Raw genomic sequence first — 15,675 nt, 5'->3', positions numbered from 1 at the left:
AACTGGAAATAGAAGGAAGCGCCTGATGCCTCTTGCAGCGGAAGGCGCGTTGACTGCAAAGGGGTGGCATATCATGCAAACAAGCGACGCAACTGAGAGAAGTAGATGTTGAATTTTCAAAGACTGCGAAAACTGTTGGATCGCCCATTCTCAAATCTTCGGCGACTCTCCGAGCATGGATTCAGGAGAGCTTCTCCTGGATAGCGGGAATGTAACCAGTGCTAACACGTCCAGTGCGTTGCCATTACGATTTGCAATGCACGAGGCCAGGATCACGGATCACTCAATCCCTGAAAGGGCTGAAAAGTAAGCTGATCAAAGTTGGAGGCGAAAGTGAGCAGGAGAAAGTCGGGGACGTGCTGCTCGGCCAGTGTCCCAAGATAAGGCTGTTACGCTCGAGCCTCGCGTTCGCGGATCATGATGCAGATTGACAAGAGGCACGGTCACAATAAAGGTAGATCATTATCGTTAGCTCTTGTTAGGGCCAGTGACATTTCCTGTAGGGCAGTTGGAGAAAAGCAGGTGCCTTGTGAAGACTGGGCAAAAACCTTGTTGAATCATGGGCGTGGGAAAGTTATTATATAACCAAAGATTACTTAAAACATGAGGGGAAGCTTAATGCCCATTCTTCAAAGTTTTCTACCTGCAGAATCGGATGGGACTTTCCCTGCCCAAGCCATAGAATTTGAATTGAATGTCGATCAGCCATTGTGCGTAGCGCAGGGGGCTCGGAAGCCTTGTCCTGATGGCCATCGTGGGACTGGACTCCTGGAGCTGCAAACACGTTTAATTTTACTGTCAACGATTGCCACGATCCAGCGAACCATCGTATCAGCAACGTATTCCATTACTCTTGCGCATGCCTTTTAAGCACATCGAAGGGGCGATCCTAATGCCCGCGGGGCAAGTCCCAGAGCTCAAGACTGGAACAGCGAATCGCGTTGTCTGAAGCCCGAGAGCCCCGTTGTATAGGGTTATGAGCTGGAGCCATTTGCAAAAACGCATTGTTCACTGATTGCACCGTTTTTCTGCAGCAATACCTCCCCGATCTGATCCCCTTTTCATTGCGGAGTCAAGATCGCTGGTGGCAACATGTACCCGTTTAACCGGATGGCCAGTGCTTGCAGGGGGAAAGTCTAGATTATGATGACATTTATAAATCAGGTCCCTGTTCCTGGGCCCATTCGTGGTTCAAACTTCATTCCCCAAACAATCATTCGATATGGAGGGATTACCGGCATGTGCGGTATGTCAATGGACTTGATATCTGTTGCTTCACAAAACTGACGAATATTCTCCTAGACAAAATGCCTGATGCAGGCCAGCAGCGTGTCATCATGCGCGCTGACCGATATGCAATGTATCTGCAGTGATACGCAGCTTCAAACAGTGCTGCAAGGCTGCATCCTCCAGTCTTGCAGCATCAGGGAAACATTCAGTCAGTTATCTTGGCTTCTACTTGTTTCATTGACAGATACTAATCAGATCAGCTGCGAAACGCTTATCCGACACAATGTGCGGGACAACACCAGAAGCCGATACAGATACTCTAGTGATCGTCAGCACAGTGTTTCTGGTTATTGCAATCATCTGTGTTATGCTCAGAGGTGCTGGTCGCGCCTTGGGATCCAACTTTGGCTTCGATGATCTTTGCATTGCACTTGCACTGGTAAGAGTACATGCCACCGTCCAGGGACAATGACTGACTGATTAGGGTGTCGCGATCGCAATTGGTGCTATTGTCTTTCCGAGTAAGCATAATTTCCTTTGGAGTGTCTTGAGGGTCACTAATGTTTCAACAGTCCGAGACCTTGGTCTTGGGAAGGACATCTGGATGATCCCATTCGACGACATAAACAAAATCCTCTACGTGAGCTGACCCATATCTCTCAATATTCCACGTTCAGCACTAACAATGATCAACGAACAGCTCTTCAACGTCCTGACAACGGTTTACCCCCCATGCATATCGCTCATCAAGATGTCCATGTTATTCCTATACCTCCGCCTCTTCCCCGGAAACAAGATTCGCATTGTGACAATAGTCACCCTCGTTATAACTACGATCTGGGGCATTGTCTACATCTTTCCTAACATATTCGTCTGCAACCCTCGTAGTTTTGCCTGGACTAGATGGGATGGCGCGCACAAGGGGACATGTCTCAACCAGACTGCGATTGTTGTATCGCACGCCATTATCAACATCATTCTCGATGTCTGGATTATTTGCCTGCCGCTGCCGACGCTGCTGAAGTTAAAGCTGAAGATGACCAAGAAGATCGGTGTTTGCGTTATGTTTCTGATTGGTCTTTTGTGAGTACCTCCAACGCTACCTACGACTGGGCTTTGCTAATCTTCTACAGGGTCACAATCCTCTCCATCCTACGCCTAAGCACAACGACAGGCTTCTTGAAGTCCACAAACCCAACTCGTGAGCCTCACTTCCCCTCTCAACTACACTATAAACACAAGTTAATCATCACAGGCGACTTCGTCCCCGTCTCAATCTGGAGCGTCCTCGAAATCGACCTCGCCATAATCTGCGCTTGCTTTCCCGGTATGCGCGCCTTCTTCAAGATGATCATGCCCTCTTCCGAGTCATCCGTGACATACGGCTCCTACGGCCCGTCGGGGGGAAGCTCTGTGCTCAAGACGCCCAAGTCATTCAATCTGAGCGTCAGTAGCAGTGGTCGGGTAAGGCCGAGCCAGAAGGCACGGTCGGACGACAGTGATTTTGTTCATTTGACGGAGATGCAGGGGTAGGAGTGTAAGATTATGTTTTATGTGCTTTATGTATTTTTGGTCGGCTTTTAGGGTGGGATTTTGATTTTGATTGCATTTGTACGGATAGTTATGGCAGGCAGAATCTTGCCGGGACGTTTATATGATCACTTATTTTCATCATTCGAAAATGCTCGGAAGACTTTCCTCCTTTTCTTCTTAACTTTGTACCATTGTAGACATAGAGTTCAACTTATTGTACCGAAACTTCCTGAGCCATGGCAGCTTCTCCGCGGTCTTTGATACTTTCGGCCGACATCGAGAACATCAGGACCGCTCCATTCGACCCCTATTCATGAATTATAGACCATGACATCATCGCATTTTTACATAGGTACTTTTGGTTAGGATGCAGCCTGATGTTGAACATCTGGCCATAGCTTTGAGGGGAGGTCCCACCGAGATACATCGGCCTAAGAATGGCAGTTTGGGCTTACGCTAAGGTCTGTGAAGATGGACCCGCCGGCTGAGTCGAGGAAATACATCACAGTGAACTATACCCCAGGTCGGCATAGAGATACTGGCTAAGATACAGGGCCTTTAATGTGCTTCCGTTGGGGTTAGCCGCATCATGACACTACTAGTAGGCGCCCGCCAATTCAGCTCCCTAGCCTCTTATATTCATGGATCAATTAGAAAGAAGAAGGAGGATATAGTGTTTTTCAGCCCCGAGCTTCGCAACAACGCTTTGACATATTGTTTGTCGCCAAGAAATCGCGCATGACGCGACCTTTTTCGCAAGGGGTGGTCGGTGCAGTATAGATCGAGAATAAGGAAAAAAGGCTGCCCCACTGCTACCTAGACGTGCTCTCTCGATGCCCATGGGCACCTATCAGGACGTTCCTACCTATTCCAGCCTGCTTACCAATCCCTGGTCGTTCCTTCCTCGTGTGATAGCTGCTGTAACTGCGTGAGGCAGGCGCGACCCGACGGGGGTTGCTCCTTCCAGTAATAGATTTATGTGAGCTTTCTGCACAAAAGATGCCTCTGGCTACCTATCTCAGAAGGTCAGTTGACTAGGGAAGTGAGGCAAGACTAGGGAACGCCATACACGTTTGACACATTGACTACCCAACACCTGGCACGCCGATATTGAGCTTTACGGCTGATCTCCGGAGCCGAGCCCCGATAGCAGCCTACCGAGTCTGGAATCAATTACGAGAGGCCAAGATACACATGAGAGTGTGGAGTTGTACAGCTGGCTGTGGCGTCAAGCTGATATCTTGGCCTCGTTGCTATGCGCTATAGCAGGTCTTGGCGACAAGGGGTCTAAGAGGAGTGTGCATCCTCCACCTCTCGCTTCTACCTTCTGCGGGACACCTAAGACCCTTCACGCTGATGGCTCGCCTGACGTTTCATACATCTCAGCTAGCCGCGCCTTCTGTCTGGCGACAGCAGATGAAAGCGCCTTGGCCGTAGGTGGAGCTGGTATGAGACACGCCGAGCCCTTGGGATGACCCAGTCCGTGGCGTAGCTGGAGCACGCCGTCCGCTTAGGACCCTGGCCAAGATGTTAGCAAAACGGTTAGCATACTGCACTGCCACAGGATGAGGACGGTGCTGATATCATTTGGGGTGCTGGTGTCAGCATAAATAGTCGCCAGCCTTGAACCAAAGACGAACAACCAAAAATTATTTTAAGAGAACCATATCCAACAGCAATATGGGATCCAACGCAACTACCTCCGAGCAGCGTGGTGAGGAGATCCTCAATGTCTTTGGCACAGCATTTGGCGACCTGCTCGCCGCAGACCCTGCTGCCTTCCAGGTGAAATTCCGCAAGATGGCGGCCTCCGCGTTCGCCTTCTACCGAGGAACAGCCTGTCTCTTCTATCATGACCTTGAGCCTCAGGCGGCAGGTGATGTCTTTCTCAACAAGCAATCCAGCAACATCTGGATTCACGGTGACCTTCATGCCGAGAACTTTGGAACGTACATGGACTCTCAGGGTCGCCTGATCTTCAACGTTAACGACTTTGACGAAGCGTATGTCGGGCCATTTACCTGGGACGTCAAACGGTTCGCGGCTTCCATTGCATTGATCGGGTACGCGAAGGCCCTCAGCGACAAGCAAATCACTCGGCTGGTCCGAACATATGCCGCTGCCTATCGTGAGCGCATCCACCTTCTTGCGACCAGCGAGAAACAAGACCAAGTGCCTCGGTTCACGTTGGAAACGGCGGAGGGTCCACTGCTTGATGCGCTCCGCGATGCACGTATGGAAACTCGCGTTGGCCTGCTCGACTCTATGACCGAGATCTACGAGTACGAGCGCCGATTCACTCCAGGCGGCGGCGCAGTTGAACTCGATGAGGCCACCAGGGAAAAAGTGATAGCGGCCTTCAACAACTACCTCAAGACTCTACCAGAGCCAAAGACCTCTTCTGGAGCTTACCGCGTCAAAGACGTTGTCGGCCGCCGTGGCGTCGGTATCGGTTCCGCCGGCTTGCCATCCTTCAACATCCTGCTCGAGGGAAAGAGCGAAGCTATTGAGAATGACGTCGTAATATACATGAAGCAGTCCACTGCAGCAGCGGTCTCCCGACATGTCGCGAATTCCGCTGCGGCCAATTACTTCTACCACGAGGGCCACCGCACTGTGATATCGCAGCGGGCCCTCCAAGCCCACGCAGACCCCTGGCTCGGCTGGACCGAGATCGACGGCGTCGGACAGCTCGTTGCTGAAGTCTCACCGTACGCCGTAGACCTCGACTGGTCTGACATCAACGACCCAGAGGAGATGGCCGCAGTCGTGGCAGACCTGGGCAGAGCGACGGCCATGATGCATGGCGCGGGTGACGACGACAGCGGACATTCAGAGTTGGTTCCGTTTTCGACTGAGCAGGTCATTGATGCTGCTATTGCGGGTGACGAGGAAGGCTTCACGGAGGCTTTGGTGGACTTTGCTCATAAGTACAGCGCGCAGGCTCGACTCGACCATCAGATTTTTGTGGATTTGTTTAGGAATGGGCGCATTCCTGGGCTGGGTGTTGAGGAGGAATGAGCTTGCATCATTGCTATCGAAGCTTTGAGCATGATATCGCCAACTTGATTGTATATCCTGGCAGAACAGCGGCGAGGCCTTGAAGCTTCCTATTCCGGTCCAAAATACAACATTAGTTCCCTCTCACTATAAGCATCATGACCCCTTTCAGCAGTATGACCATCTCGGGGAGGTCCGGGTTGCCTCAACTTGATGCAATTAGATATACTCAGAGATAATCTCCTGATACCAAATGAGAAGTCCGCAGTAGGAACGTATTGTGAGTATTCCTCACGTGGAGTCCCTCTCAGGGAACATCCTGCAATGCACCAGTCAACTGGACATGTCTTTTAGTGGTATTCCCAATCACTATCAAAGCCAAGTTCAACACACAGTATGGCCAGGCAATAACCCATACACATCAGCAAGAGTCTATGATACTGAGTCAACCAGGCACAGTGGGTATATCCTGAGAGTACAGAGTTTGAAAAGTCGCTCGAGAAGGCAATAATACGAACGCAATATCGCCACCAAGCTGCAAGAGCGATCTGTATTCCAAGATTCAATCGTCAGAAACCAAGATTAGAACCTCGATCTAGGCATGATCAACGCCGAAGCTGCAGAGTCATGACTCATGACCGGCTGCATTGCTGATCATCTTGACGTTGTTATACCCATTTCGGCGCATTCTATCTATTATCGGGTGTCTCGAGTCGCCACGTAGAAAAGCAAGGTCGACGGCGATGGAAATGATGTGCGGATTTCAGGAAGAGAACCAGGGAACAGGAAGCAAGATATGGGATTTGACAAGTTAAAGTTCACTAAATACATTCCTGTAATGTAAGGGGGTTGTTCGCTGAACACAAAATCAGATTCTGGGTCAATCTCCAATTGCAGGCTTCACGCCTTAATCGAGAGCTGCTGATGTGTCTGGAGAGAGCATGTATTCCGATGTTTGGCAGTAGGAAGTTTCTCAATCTCCTTCCGACTGCGACTGAGTTCTGACTCTCGTGCGTAGCCATACCCATTGGACCGGATGACATCTCGCTTGTTGATCAGCGCGAACACTTCGTCGGCAACGTCTACAACATTCGAGATCTTCCCTGGGAAAATGTAGATCACCCCCTCAGCCTCAAAGACAACCGAGCTGCGAAATTCCGTATCCGTCACCAGTTTGGGAAGCACAGAGCCCTTCCAGCCCTTGTACTCGAACCGCTCTGTGAACTTTGGCCAGAACCGCTCCATCTGCTCTTCGATCATTGGGCGGATCTGGTCCTCCATGAAGGTGGGCGACATATTGGATAAACAAAGGCCGGCTTCGTCGGGGGTCTCGAAGGATCCAAGAATGGTGTATGCGCCGTGCGTCACCACGTAGTCGCTGCTTTTTCCGGGCTGGCCGACGCAGGGCATCAAGCAGGGAAACCAGCCATCCATCACGATAAAGGACATGGGTGGGTGATCGGTCCACGTATCGGTATAGCTGAGGGCAGTGCAAGCCTGGTACTTGATCTGCGCCTTGATCGGGAGGTTCGAGAGCAGTCCGTCGGGAAGGGCGGATGCATACCCTGTCGAATTGATGACCCTATCGAACTTGTCTTCGTGACCCGCGGTGGTCGAAACACAGTACCCCCCATCAAGCCGCCATACTTCACATACTTCCTCATTGCAACGCACTTTTATTCCAGAACGTGATAGCTTTTCTTCAAAGTAGCCTTTCAGATAAGGATTAAGAAGAGCACAGGGCTCATCAAGTGTATATGCCACTTCGAGCTCACTCTCCGGGCCAAAGTATTGGGCAATGTCGATAGGGACGCACTCTTTCGACTCCCTACAGACCTTGCTGAACTCGTCTGCGGTAACCTTGGATTCATGCCCGGTGGAGTCCTTCTGAGCAAGAGCGTAGATCGCTGGCCTGACGGGGACGACGACCTCGGGATACTTTGCGCAGAACCGATTAAAGGTGCGTCGACAGCTCTCCCTCGTGCCGTAGGAGCGGGGGTAGTGAGGGCCCTTGTGTATACGGATACCAAACTGTCCAGACACAGCGTTGAACAGCTCGGGTCCCTTCTCGATAAGGGTGACTTGGTACCCAGCAGCTGTCAGCTCAAGCGCTGTATGACAGCCACTCCAACCGCCACCGATGATAGCAATAGTTTTGATCATTGTGATGAGAAGTAGAAAGTAGTAATATTCAAAATGAGCTTGCCTGTTGTTATGGACATTCATTGGGAAGGCGCGACTGACTCTTATATACCTGGGCAAGAGCATGGATGGCAATTCACATGCATAGTTGCAGCTGTTGATCCTCCGACGTCAGATCCGGCCTTACCTTCGTGCGACATCACCTTTCTTCAGAGGCGTGGCTGCTCGTCCGCGCAAGGGGCACGGTCGCCTCTACAGGCTAATGGTTTCATGGCGTAATGTCACCCACCATACGGCTTTGCTCCGACAAGGGATTAGGGGTATTCCCAGTCCTTCAACACCCATGGCTTGAAACCATGGTAGGTTAATCAATTGATGCTAGCTACTGCGAGGCTATGTCGCGCCAGGGTTTGCGCTGTCTTGCCCTATACACGTGCTGTACCACAACATGCAGGCTTTTGTCGAGGATGTACGATGCTGATGATTTACTCCCACTGAATCTTTCGAAGCAATCGCAAAGAAGTTTAAACGACGATTTCGATGAGTTCCAAAAATCTTGAACTATCTTTGGTTCAGTTATCCAGGGTAGGAGGTACAAACTACACACCACAGTCCTTTTTAGACCCGCCTGCATCATACCCGAAACAAAGCCCCTATTACAAACGCCTCCGGTGGAGAACCTTGAGGATTGATCTCAAAATAGTCCCCGTCACATGGACTTGCCCGATAAACCGCCTGACTTCATCGTGTCGTGGACTGTTTCTATGGGCTCAGTCTCGGCATCCCGAGTTTATCGGGCTTCGCCGCAGAGCGTTGACCCATGTGAGATCCCAGAGGCGAATGTCAATGGTCAGCCCCTCGGAGCTTATCCATCGAGTTCCGAGCAATATGTGAAGGATGTTATAGGCAACACTGTGCGTCTCGCAGGCCCTCAAAATAACGCCCGGGCCCATCGCGTCAAGATTTCAACTTCATCGTAGAAGGATTCACACCCCCGCCCGTATCACCGACGGTACAGCGAGATGCCCACCCGCTATCACGGATTATTGTTCCCATGAACCCTAACATCAAGTGTGGAGCAGTATCCAAAGACCAGCACCCGAATTTCCTGACCCAACCGTCTGGAATCGGCTGTCATAGTCTCCACCCTCAATAGCAGATGACGCGGAATGTTATTCTTTAGGCAAGAATATGCGAGACTCTGTAACAGCTATACAGAAACTGAGCCGACGAGCAGGCAAGTGTCAAAACTCTCAACGAACTGATCACTAGTACTACCCAGGCGCAAGTGCACTCATAGTTTTGTCGTCCACCATGTATGATTGGCCGCTAGCCAATCTCTAGATAACGGCGTCAAGCATGGCAACGCTGCACGGGGCAGCGGAAGATGCTTCCATTATGGTTTACATGGTAGTACGTTGTAACCGGCCATGTCACTGTACGAGAAACATATGCCCCGAGTGTTATGAAGGATTCAACCCCTTGACACTACTGTCTACGTATGCAACATTGACAAATTGGCCAAAAGACGGATCATCGAGGTGATGCCAATGAGAGATCCCGGATCATATATCTCTGTCTAGGACGAGCGTGTCGTCATTCAGAGCTTCGACTGCGCCTTCCACTTGATGTACGGATGGTCTGTGCTAAAAGGAACCAGATGATCAACATCGGACGTGTTGACCAACCCTGGGTACAGTTGGTCGAGACTGTTCACACCGATAAGCTTCATAACAGCCTCCATCTCCGCCTTGAGCACTGCACAGACGCCGTTAGCAAACCTCCACCATGTCTGTCATCATAGAGGACACAAAGGAAACCTTACATTGAACAAGATGTTCCACCCCCTCCGTTCCATAATGCAACGCATACAGAAAGCTTCTACCCATTCCGATAGCCTTCGCCCCGAGGCAAAGCGCTTTGATAATATCCGCGCCTCGTCTGAAACCCCCGTCAACGTAAACTTCCATCTTGTCAAACACTTCCGGGCAGTTCTTGTGAAGCTCGAGGAGTAGCAAGATGCCTGGCGGTGAGTAATCGAGATTCCGACCACCATGATTACTGAGCAGTATCCCATCAACCTTGTACTGCATTGCAATTTTCGCATCCTCTGCAGAAGCGATCCCTTTCAGAATGATGGGTAGACTCGTCACACTTCTGATCCATGCAAGATCATCCCACGTCGTGCCCTGGTCAATATAACTGCCCATGATCTTCGTGAGACCAGCGCCAGCTTTCATAGGCTTACCCGTTATAGGATCAGGCAGGATATCGTCTGACTTCAGGCGCTCATCGGCTTCGCGTTTTCCGCGACCGGCAGAGTCGACAGTCAGGAAGATTGCCTTGCAGCCTAACCTCTCCGCTTTCTCGAGGACGTCTTTCGATTTCTGGCGCTGTTTATTGAGGTACAGCTGAAAGAGGAACGGGTGACCCGGAACTTCCTGCACAACTTCCTCGAGCGGATATCCTAAGTTTGTGCTGATCTAGCAAAGGTCAGCAGCGAATCTCTGAATATTATCTCAGAGGTAACCGTACAATCTCCAAAATCCCCATAGACCTCGCAGCCCTCGCAAGCCCCTTCTCTGCATCGGGATGGATCAACCTCGCGACACCGGTCGGACACATGAATAGCGGCATATTCATCGGGATACCCAACATACTACTACTCGTATCAACAGTGGAGACATCACGCATAACCCGAGGCCGAAACCAGATCCTTTTCAGCATAGACTCGTTCGCATCGCGCGTCCAGCAATCCGTATCAGCCGTCGAGTAGAACGTATACGCCTTAATGGGCGCATGTTTCGCTGCGGCTTGCTCGAAGTCGTGGCTATACTCCAGGAATGGTGCATTGGTTAGATCCGATAATTACCTAGCGGATATTTATCCGATGCATGGTGCGGAGAGCACGTACCTGTTTATCAGCGTGTGGAGAGGGGGTTTGGCGTCCTCAGACGCCTTTTGTGCGGTCTTTTGGGATGCTTGAGATTGCGCCCAGTCGAGGGTGATTGTTGAGGTGTCGAGTTTGCCTTTGTATTTTTCGACAGAGATGTTCTCTCTTATTATCGGGAGAGCATGGATCTCTAGAAATGCTGCCGTTGCATCTCGGCCGGCGTATTTTAGGATAGCTACATATGGTATCAGTAACAGACTCAAGGAATAGAGAGAAGTACTCACTTGACGGTCCCCCAGGATGCTCGCCCACAAACCCCGTCAAGTCCCAAACCTCCCCGTTGATGACAACCCAGCAGTCGTCGGGGTTGTTGTGAGGAAGGACATCCTGCACAGGGATCAGCCGTTTATCATTCGAATCTTCCGACATTTTGGTCAAGGTTTCCGAGAGATCCAGAGCAAGATACTAATAATTTTCGAGAGGTCAGCGGTTATACGGTTCAGCCGACGAGGTGTCGGGGTTACCATCAGCCGGGGTCCCAGTCTGTGTGGGCGTCGGGGCGATCTGCGCAACGACTAGGTAGTAGGTACGAGTACGAGCTCCGGATAAGACGAGGGCTGATTGGTCTATTAACCACTGAAGTCTGGGGACGTTGGGAATTGAGTGGTCATTATTCGTTGAAATTTGTTTTTACGTACGAGGAGTCTCTAGCTCTATGTCCTTTGCCTGGTCTAACATGTATTTACAAGGATTTGTATCGGGCGGGTGAGCCGCCGATTGATCGGATGCATCCGATATATATATTGAGTTACTCAAGTCTACCACAGTCAGCAACAACGCTTATATGTATCTTTTGAAAGGGCAAGGGAGGCAATATGCGGGAAAAGCACCTACATATTAAACGGACTATTAGACGAAACGGAACACTCCCACTCCGTCTCACCAGGGTCCTTCCAGTACAAGTTCATCCCTGTAGGAACGAACCCCAGTTTCCTCAAAAGCCTCCCGCTCCGCTCGTTCGCTTTCTCCGTCTCTGCAATGAACTTCTTGACGCCCTTTTTGGTAGATGTCCAAGACAGAACCCCTTGTGCTGCATCGCATGCAAGCGCTCTACCCCAGAACTTGGGCGCAATACCATAGCGCACCTCAACCATCTCATCCCAAGACGGCAGAGACGGATCACCCGATTCGCGCGGTGGGAGAGACGGCTCCCGGACACCGGCGTAGCCAACCCACTGGATTTGTTGGAGGCCTTCATAGTTCTTCCCTACCAGGCGCTGATAGTCGTCTCCGCTGCGTAGAACAAGGGTCTTTTCGGGCGAAGTGGTTTCCTCGAAGCATTTCGTCTCAAGCGCATAAGAACCCTCTACCTCGCGCAATCCTACAGCGAAATCGCCAAGCCCTCTCTTCTTCCACGAGCGATCAATATCGCGAGTCACAATTACGTGCCGCGTTTCGTCATCGCTCCATTGCCTGGCGGGGAAATGCTCGCCAAAGCCCATGTGGCAGAAGCTGGGGTCCGCATGGAGGCTTGCGTAGAGGGCGCGGTAAGCGGGGAGGTGTACTGCGATCGGGGTAGGTACTAGGATCTGCCTTTCTGTCAGGAGCAGGAAAGGGTCAGGAAGGGCCATTTGTCGTAGCCGGTGAAAGAAATGCCTTGGGAATGAAATGTGTAGGAATTGGAGTCGCTCGTGCTGGCTGTTTAGAGCTTTGAAGCTTTGAAGCCTTGAAGCCTTAATCTGGTGCCTGCAGAGTTATGCCTCGTTGCCTGACAGCACGGTCAGGTGACTGGGGTCATTTGTCGGAGCATACTGCCACCCGTTACCGCCTGCCCCTAGGGTCGACCTCGCTTAGTCATACATTAGTCAGGTAGAGTTATCTTAGCTAGGCGGCCATACCAGCCACCCAATGGAAGATTATCCATCGCTTCCCATAGGTAATAAGCCCTCTACGCGTAGAGAATATGGTTTCTTGCTAGTATATAATATGCCAAACTAATTTTTAAAGCCCCAAGCAACTTGCTACGCGAATTTTTAGCACCCCAAACCCATACAAGGGGGGGTAATGTAAGGAAGGTGACTAGCGACTACTGAGTAAACGTATGAAGGATCAGGTAACCGGGACGAGCCAATGAGGAGACAGTATTCGATTTCGAGTTGGTACAGGAATGAATCGCTGAAGACCCCTAAGCAGGTCTTCAGCGACCCTCTAAGTAGGCGCCGTCTCGCCTCCGACCTAATTCTATGCTAGGCCTAATCTAGAAGTTCAATCCCTAAAGGATGTGGCTTGCAGGCAAAGGTCGTATTGCATGAAGCCTGCAGGTGGAGGTCGGAGGTCGTCGCCGAGGCGGCCTGAGGTGTCGGTCGCTTGGCGTTGCTGGTATGCACGTGACGGCTCGAGCCGTAGGGCATGACAGGTAAACAATAATATTGTAGATCCTTGGATTAGGAACTATAATAAAGGTATTTTCTTGCTAGAATGCCACTAAAAGCCTTACAAGGCACTAAATTAAACCAAGTATAATTCTAGATAACAACAAGGAATTAATCTTACATGTTGGAAACACCCATATTTACTAATAGTCCAATATTAATGGATTTAATCACCAAAGGCCAATTAGACAACCCTACTATAAAAATAGAGGAAATACATGCTAAACTACTCTACCAACTGCACGAGGAGATGGCCAAGCAAATGTGCGAAGATATCAGGCGCGAGATACAAGTAGAGCAATTTTAATCCTTTATATAGTAACCACAGGAAGATGCCTCCTATAAGTAATTGTGATAACACTCATAGTAACGAAGTCGATTGCATTGTTCCGCGGGCCAGAATTGGCCCGCTGGCGACGAGGTCGCAGGCCAGAGGCCTCGACTGCCGCCTGCCTTCCCGTCCATGTGAGACGGGCTTTCTACTGCTATTTATCTACCGTAACGAGAGAGAGGATCTGCACTCTCGCCGAGGTTGGTGGCTCTAGCCACCGTCCTTGCCCATCTTGAGTTGGTCAGCCAGCAGGCTTGCCTTCCTCAAGGTGGTTAGCTAATAACCTTGCCAGCCGCGAGTTGTAGCTGCCCCAACCTTGATAATAGCAATCCATGGCTGATATTATATCCTCCCCCACCTGAATTGGAAGTCGCCCTTGATGACTTGTATAGAATGTAAAAACATAAGTATATAAAGGAAAGGGGAGGGTTATTTAAACACCTTTATTAATACTACCTGGCTACTAGCAGTCCATATTCCTATCCTTTATATCAAGCGTCTTCTTATTTACTCCAATGCCTGGTACCTCCTTCTTTAATATCCAAGTCCAGCTGGTAAATAGGACTGTACCATGGGAGAGTTTTGTTGTTATAACACATAGCATGAAGGTCAAGAGGCTAATTTAAGTTATAAAAGTGTTGCATGTAGTTATGGAGAAGAGCATCTTGATAATATTAAACTAAGCAAGGCCCTTTAGCCTGCTAGGACGAAGGTTTATCCAAGGCAAGAGATATATTGTCTGCCTCTAGTTGTTCACCTCTAAACCACTTCCACTTCTTAGATCCACTTGTATATTAATTGTTGCGCTTTGTGAAACAAGAAGACCTTACCTCCTCTCTTATTCTCTTTTCTAGAGTATTAAATAGTTGGTGCTTGTAGTTGTAGCTAGTAAGAGAGTCTAGATAGACATTATTAAATTTATGGGGAAATAATATTATTCTTATCTAGTTCCTGGAGTAACAGTGACGTGTTAAAGAAATGCTTTTAATAATATATTTACTTGTGCCCTCCTGGCGTGAACTTAGCATGCTACAACAACACCTTGCTTAGTATAAACTCTCTCTTTCTTTTCCTTAGTCCTTTAATAATTCTTGTTTTCCCTTGCTCTTTACTTGTTATTTGCATTCCTCCTAGACTTGTTTTAAGTACTGCTAATATAGTTATAACCCATGGTTTGCCAAAGAAGAAGGACAAAGGCAAAGGCCGTGAGAGGACTGCCAAGTTATCACCTCCTCCAGCTCACTTGCAGAAAGGGAAGTCCATGAGTTTAAAAGAGATAGAGTCAAGTAAGTTGGAAACTTGTATTAAACTGCTATCCATAACTAATTATAGTATAAGTCCCTCCCTTAAAGGCATGAAGAAGCTTGAGAAATTTGGTTACCTTCCCAAGCTTTAGGATTTAAAGTAGCTTCTTCACCTACTTGGTGGTAAACGCGTTCGTGAACCTGCTAGTAGAGAAGAAATTGGTGCTCTTTTTTTAGCCAAAGTTGGAAAGATTCTTAATAATAAGGATGCCTGCTTAGGTTGTGCTTGTGGTACTGGCCTATTTTACATCTATGTTGTTCCACTAATCCTTAAGGGGTGGTCTTTCTTTTATGGCTCTTATACTTTGTGTGTCTGGAGATACAAAGTAGCAACTTGCAAGTATTATTTTAATAAGACTAGTCCTTGGACTAAAGAGCTTACCAAGTAAGAATTTCTCTGGCCCTGGAATAAGGCTGGCATTTAATATATATAGACTTGTCCTTAAGTTTCCCTCCTTTAAACAAGCTTAGGAAGCTGCCTCTTGTAAGGCTTTGGCATCTTGTGGTTTTATTAGCAATATAATAGATATTTTTATTATAGGCTCCCCTTTTATTGGTTTGTTAAGCACTCGCGTTTGCCCTTGCCATCCCCTAGATGGGGATGTCCTGGCTTGGGATATCCCTTTATTATGGTAAAGTAACTATAAGTATCTTAAAAAGGTTTATTAAGATTTATTAAAGTTCCTTGTAAACACGCAAACCTGCTTGTTCCTTTTTAGTGGGCATGACACTCCTTTTAAACATGTCTTCTAGTTACATGCTGCTAAAGAGCTTTGTTTGGCTATTAGTCCCTTATTAAAGGTAAGTTTC

At 49.1% G+C, this 15,675-nt stretch overlaps 5 protein-coding genes across 5 annotated transcripts; 2 read left to right on the top strand and 3 right to left on the bottom strand.

Moving 5' to 3' along the window:
- Positions 1 to 1,222: 1,222 nt before the first annotated feature.
- On the top strand, positions 1,223 to 2,763 carry BDV14DRAFT_202550 (CFEM domain-containing protein; the record flags this gene model as incomplete). Its single annotated transcript, XM_073774064.1, has 8 exons — positions 1,223 to 1,246; positions 1,303 to 1,438; positions 1,491 to 1,669; positions 1,715 to 1,751; positions 1,803 to 1,870; positions 1,931 to 2,313; positions 2,364 to 2,431; positions 2,486 to 2,763. The coding sequence occupies 8 exons, from the start codon at positions 1,223 to 1,225 to the stop codon at positions 2,761 to 2,763; spliced, it is 1,173 nt and encodes a 390-aa protein (XP_073625693.1).
- Positions 2,764 to 4,290: 1,527 nt separating this feature from the next.
- BDV14DRAFT_98773 (DUF2252 domain-containing protein) lies at positions 4,291 to 6,031 on the top strand. Its single transcript, XM_073777969.1, has 2 exons — positions 4,291 to 4,304; positions 4,369 to 6,031. The coding sequence occupies exon 2, from the start codon at positions 4,444 to 4,446 to the stop codon at positions 5,782 to 5,784; it is 1,341 nt and encodes a 446-aa protein (XP_073625692.1). The 5' UTR covers positions 4,291 to 4,304; positions 4,369 to 4,443; the 3' UTR covers positions 5,785 to 6,031.
- A 576-nt stretch (positions 6,032 to 6,607) lies between these two features.
- Positions 6,608 to 7,926, bottom strand: BDV14DRAFT_210372 (FAD-dependent oxidoreductase; the record flags this gene model as incomplete). Its single annotated transcript, XM_073775879.1, has 1 exon — positions 6,608 to 7,926. One exon carries the CDS (start codon positions 7,924 to 7,926, stop codon positions 6,664 to 6,666), a length of 1,263 nt encoding a protein of 420 aa, XP_073625691.1. The 3' UTR covers positions 6,608 to 6,663.
- Positions 7,927 to 9,477: 1,551 nt separating this feature from the next.
- BDV14DRAFT_98744 (FMN-dependent alpha-hydroxy acid dehydrogenase) lies at positions 9,478 to 11,295 on the bottom strand. The gene is made up of 5 exons (XM_073777968.1): positions 11,083 to 11,295; positions 10,820 to 11,033; positions 10,441 to 10,735; positions 9,731 to 10,388; positions 9,478 to 9,663 (listed from the first exon to the last, which is right to left on the bottom strand). The coding sequence occupies exons 1-5, from the start codon at positions 11,225 to 11,227 to the stop codon at positions 9,506 to 9,508; spliced, it is 1,470 nt and encodes a 489-aa protein (XP_073625690.1). The 5' UTR covers positions 11,228 to 11,295; the 3' UTR covers positions 9,478 to 9,505.
- A 168-nt stretch (positions 11,296 to 11,463) lies between these two features.
- Positions 11,464 to 12,507, bottom strand: BDV14DRAFT_177838 (GNAT family N-acetyltransferase). Its single transcript, XM_073769498.1, has 2 exons — positions 11,693 to 12,507; positions 11,464 to 11,616 (listed from the first exon to the last, which is right to left on the bottom strand). The coding sequence occupies exons 1-2, from the start codon at positions 12,427 to 12,429 to the stop codon at positions 11,607 to 11,609; spliced, it is 747 nt and encodes a 248-aa protein (XP_073625689.1). The 5' UTR covers positions 12,430 to 12,507; the 3' UTR covers positions 11,464 to 11,606.
- Positions 12,508 to 15,675: the final 3,168 nt, after the last annotated feature.

Source organism: Aspergillus stella-maris, assembly GCF_047715825.1.
Source record: "Aspergillus stella-maris strain CBS 113639 unplaced genomic scaffold BDV14scaffold_48, whole genome shotgun sequence".
In the NCBI taxonomy this organism is placed as follows: domain Eukaryota; kingdom Fungi; phylum Ascomycota; class Eurotiomycetes; order Eurotiales; family Aspergillaceae; genus Aspergillus; species Aspergillus stella-maris.
The sequence above is the reverse complement of the archived record's forward strand: the minus strand, read 5'-3'. Positions and strand labels throughout refer to the sequence as shown.

Bases quoted from the DNA above. Each gene is read 5' to 3' on its own strand.
- BDV14DRAFT_98773 (XM_073777969.1), top strand. From the start codon at position 4,444: ATGGGATCCAACGCAACTACCTCCGAGCAGCGTGGTGAGGAGATCCTC.
- BDV14DRAFT_98744 (XM_073777968.1), bottom strand. From the start codon at position 11,227: ATGTCGGAAGATTCGAATGATAAACGGCTGATCCCTGTGCAGGATGTC. The intron at 11,034-11,082 runs GTGAGTACTTCT...TACCATATGTAG, and splicing joins GCATCCTGGGGGACCGTCAA to CTATCCTAAAATACGCCGGC. The intron at 10,389-10,440 runs GTACGGTTACCT...GACCTTTGCTAG, and splicing joins CTATGGGGATTTTGGAGATT to ATCAGCACAAACTTAGGATA.
- BDV14DRAFT_177838 (XM_073769498.1), bottom strand. From the start codon at position 12,429: ATGGCCCTTCCTGACCCTTTCCTGCTCCTGACAGAAAGGCAGATCCTA.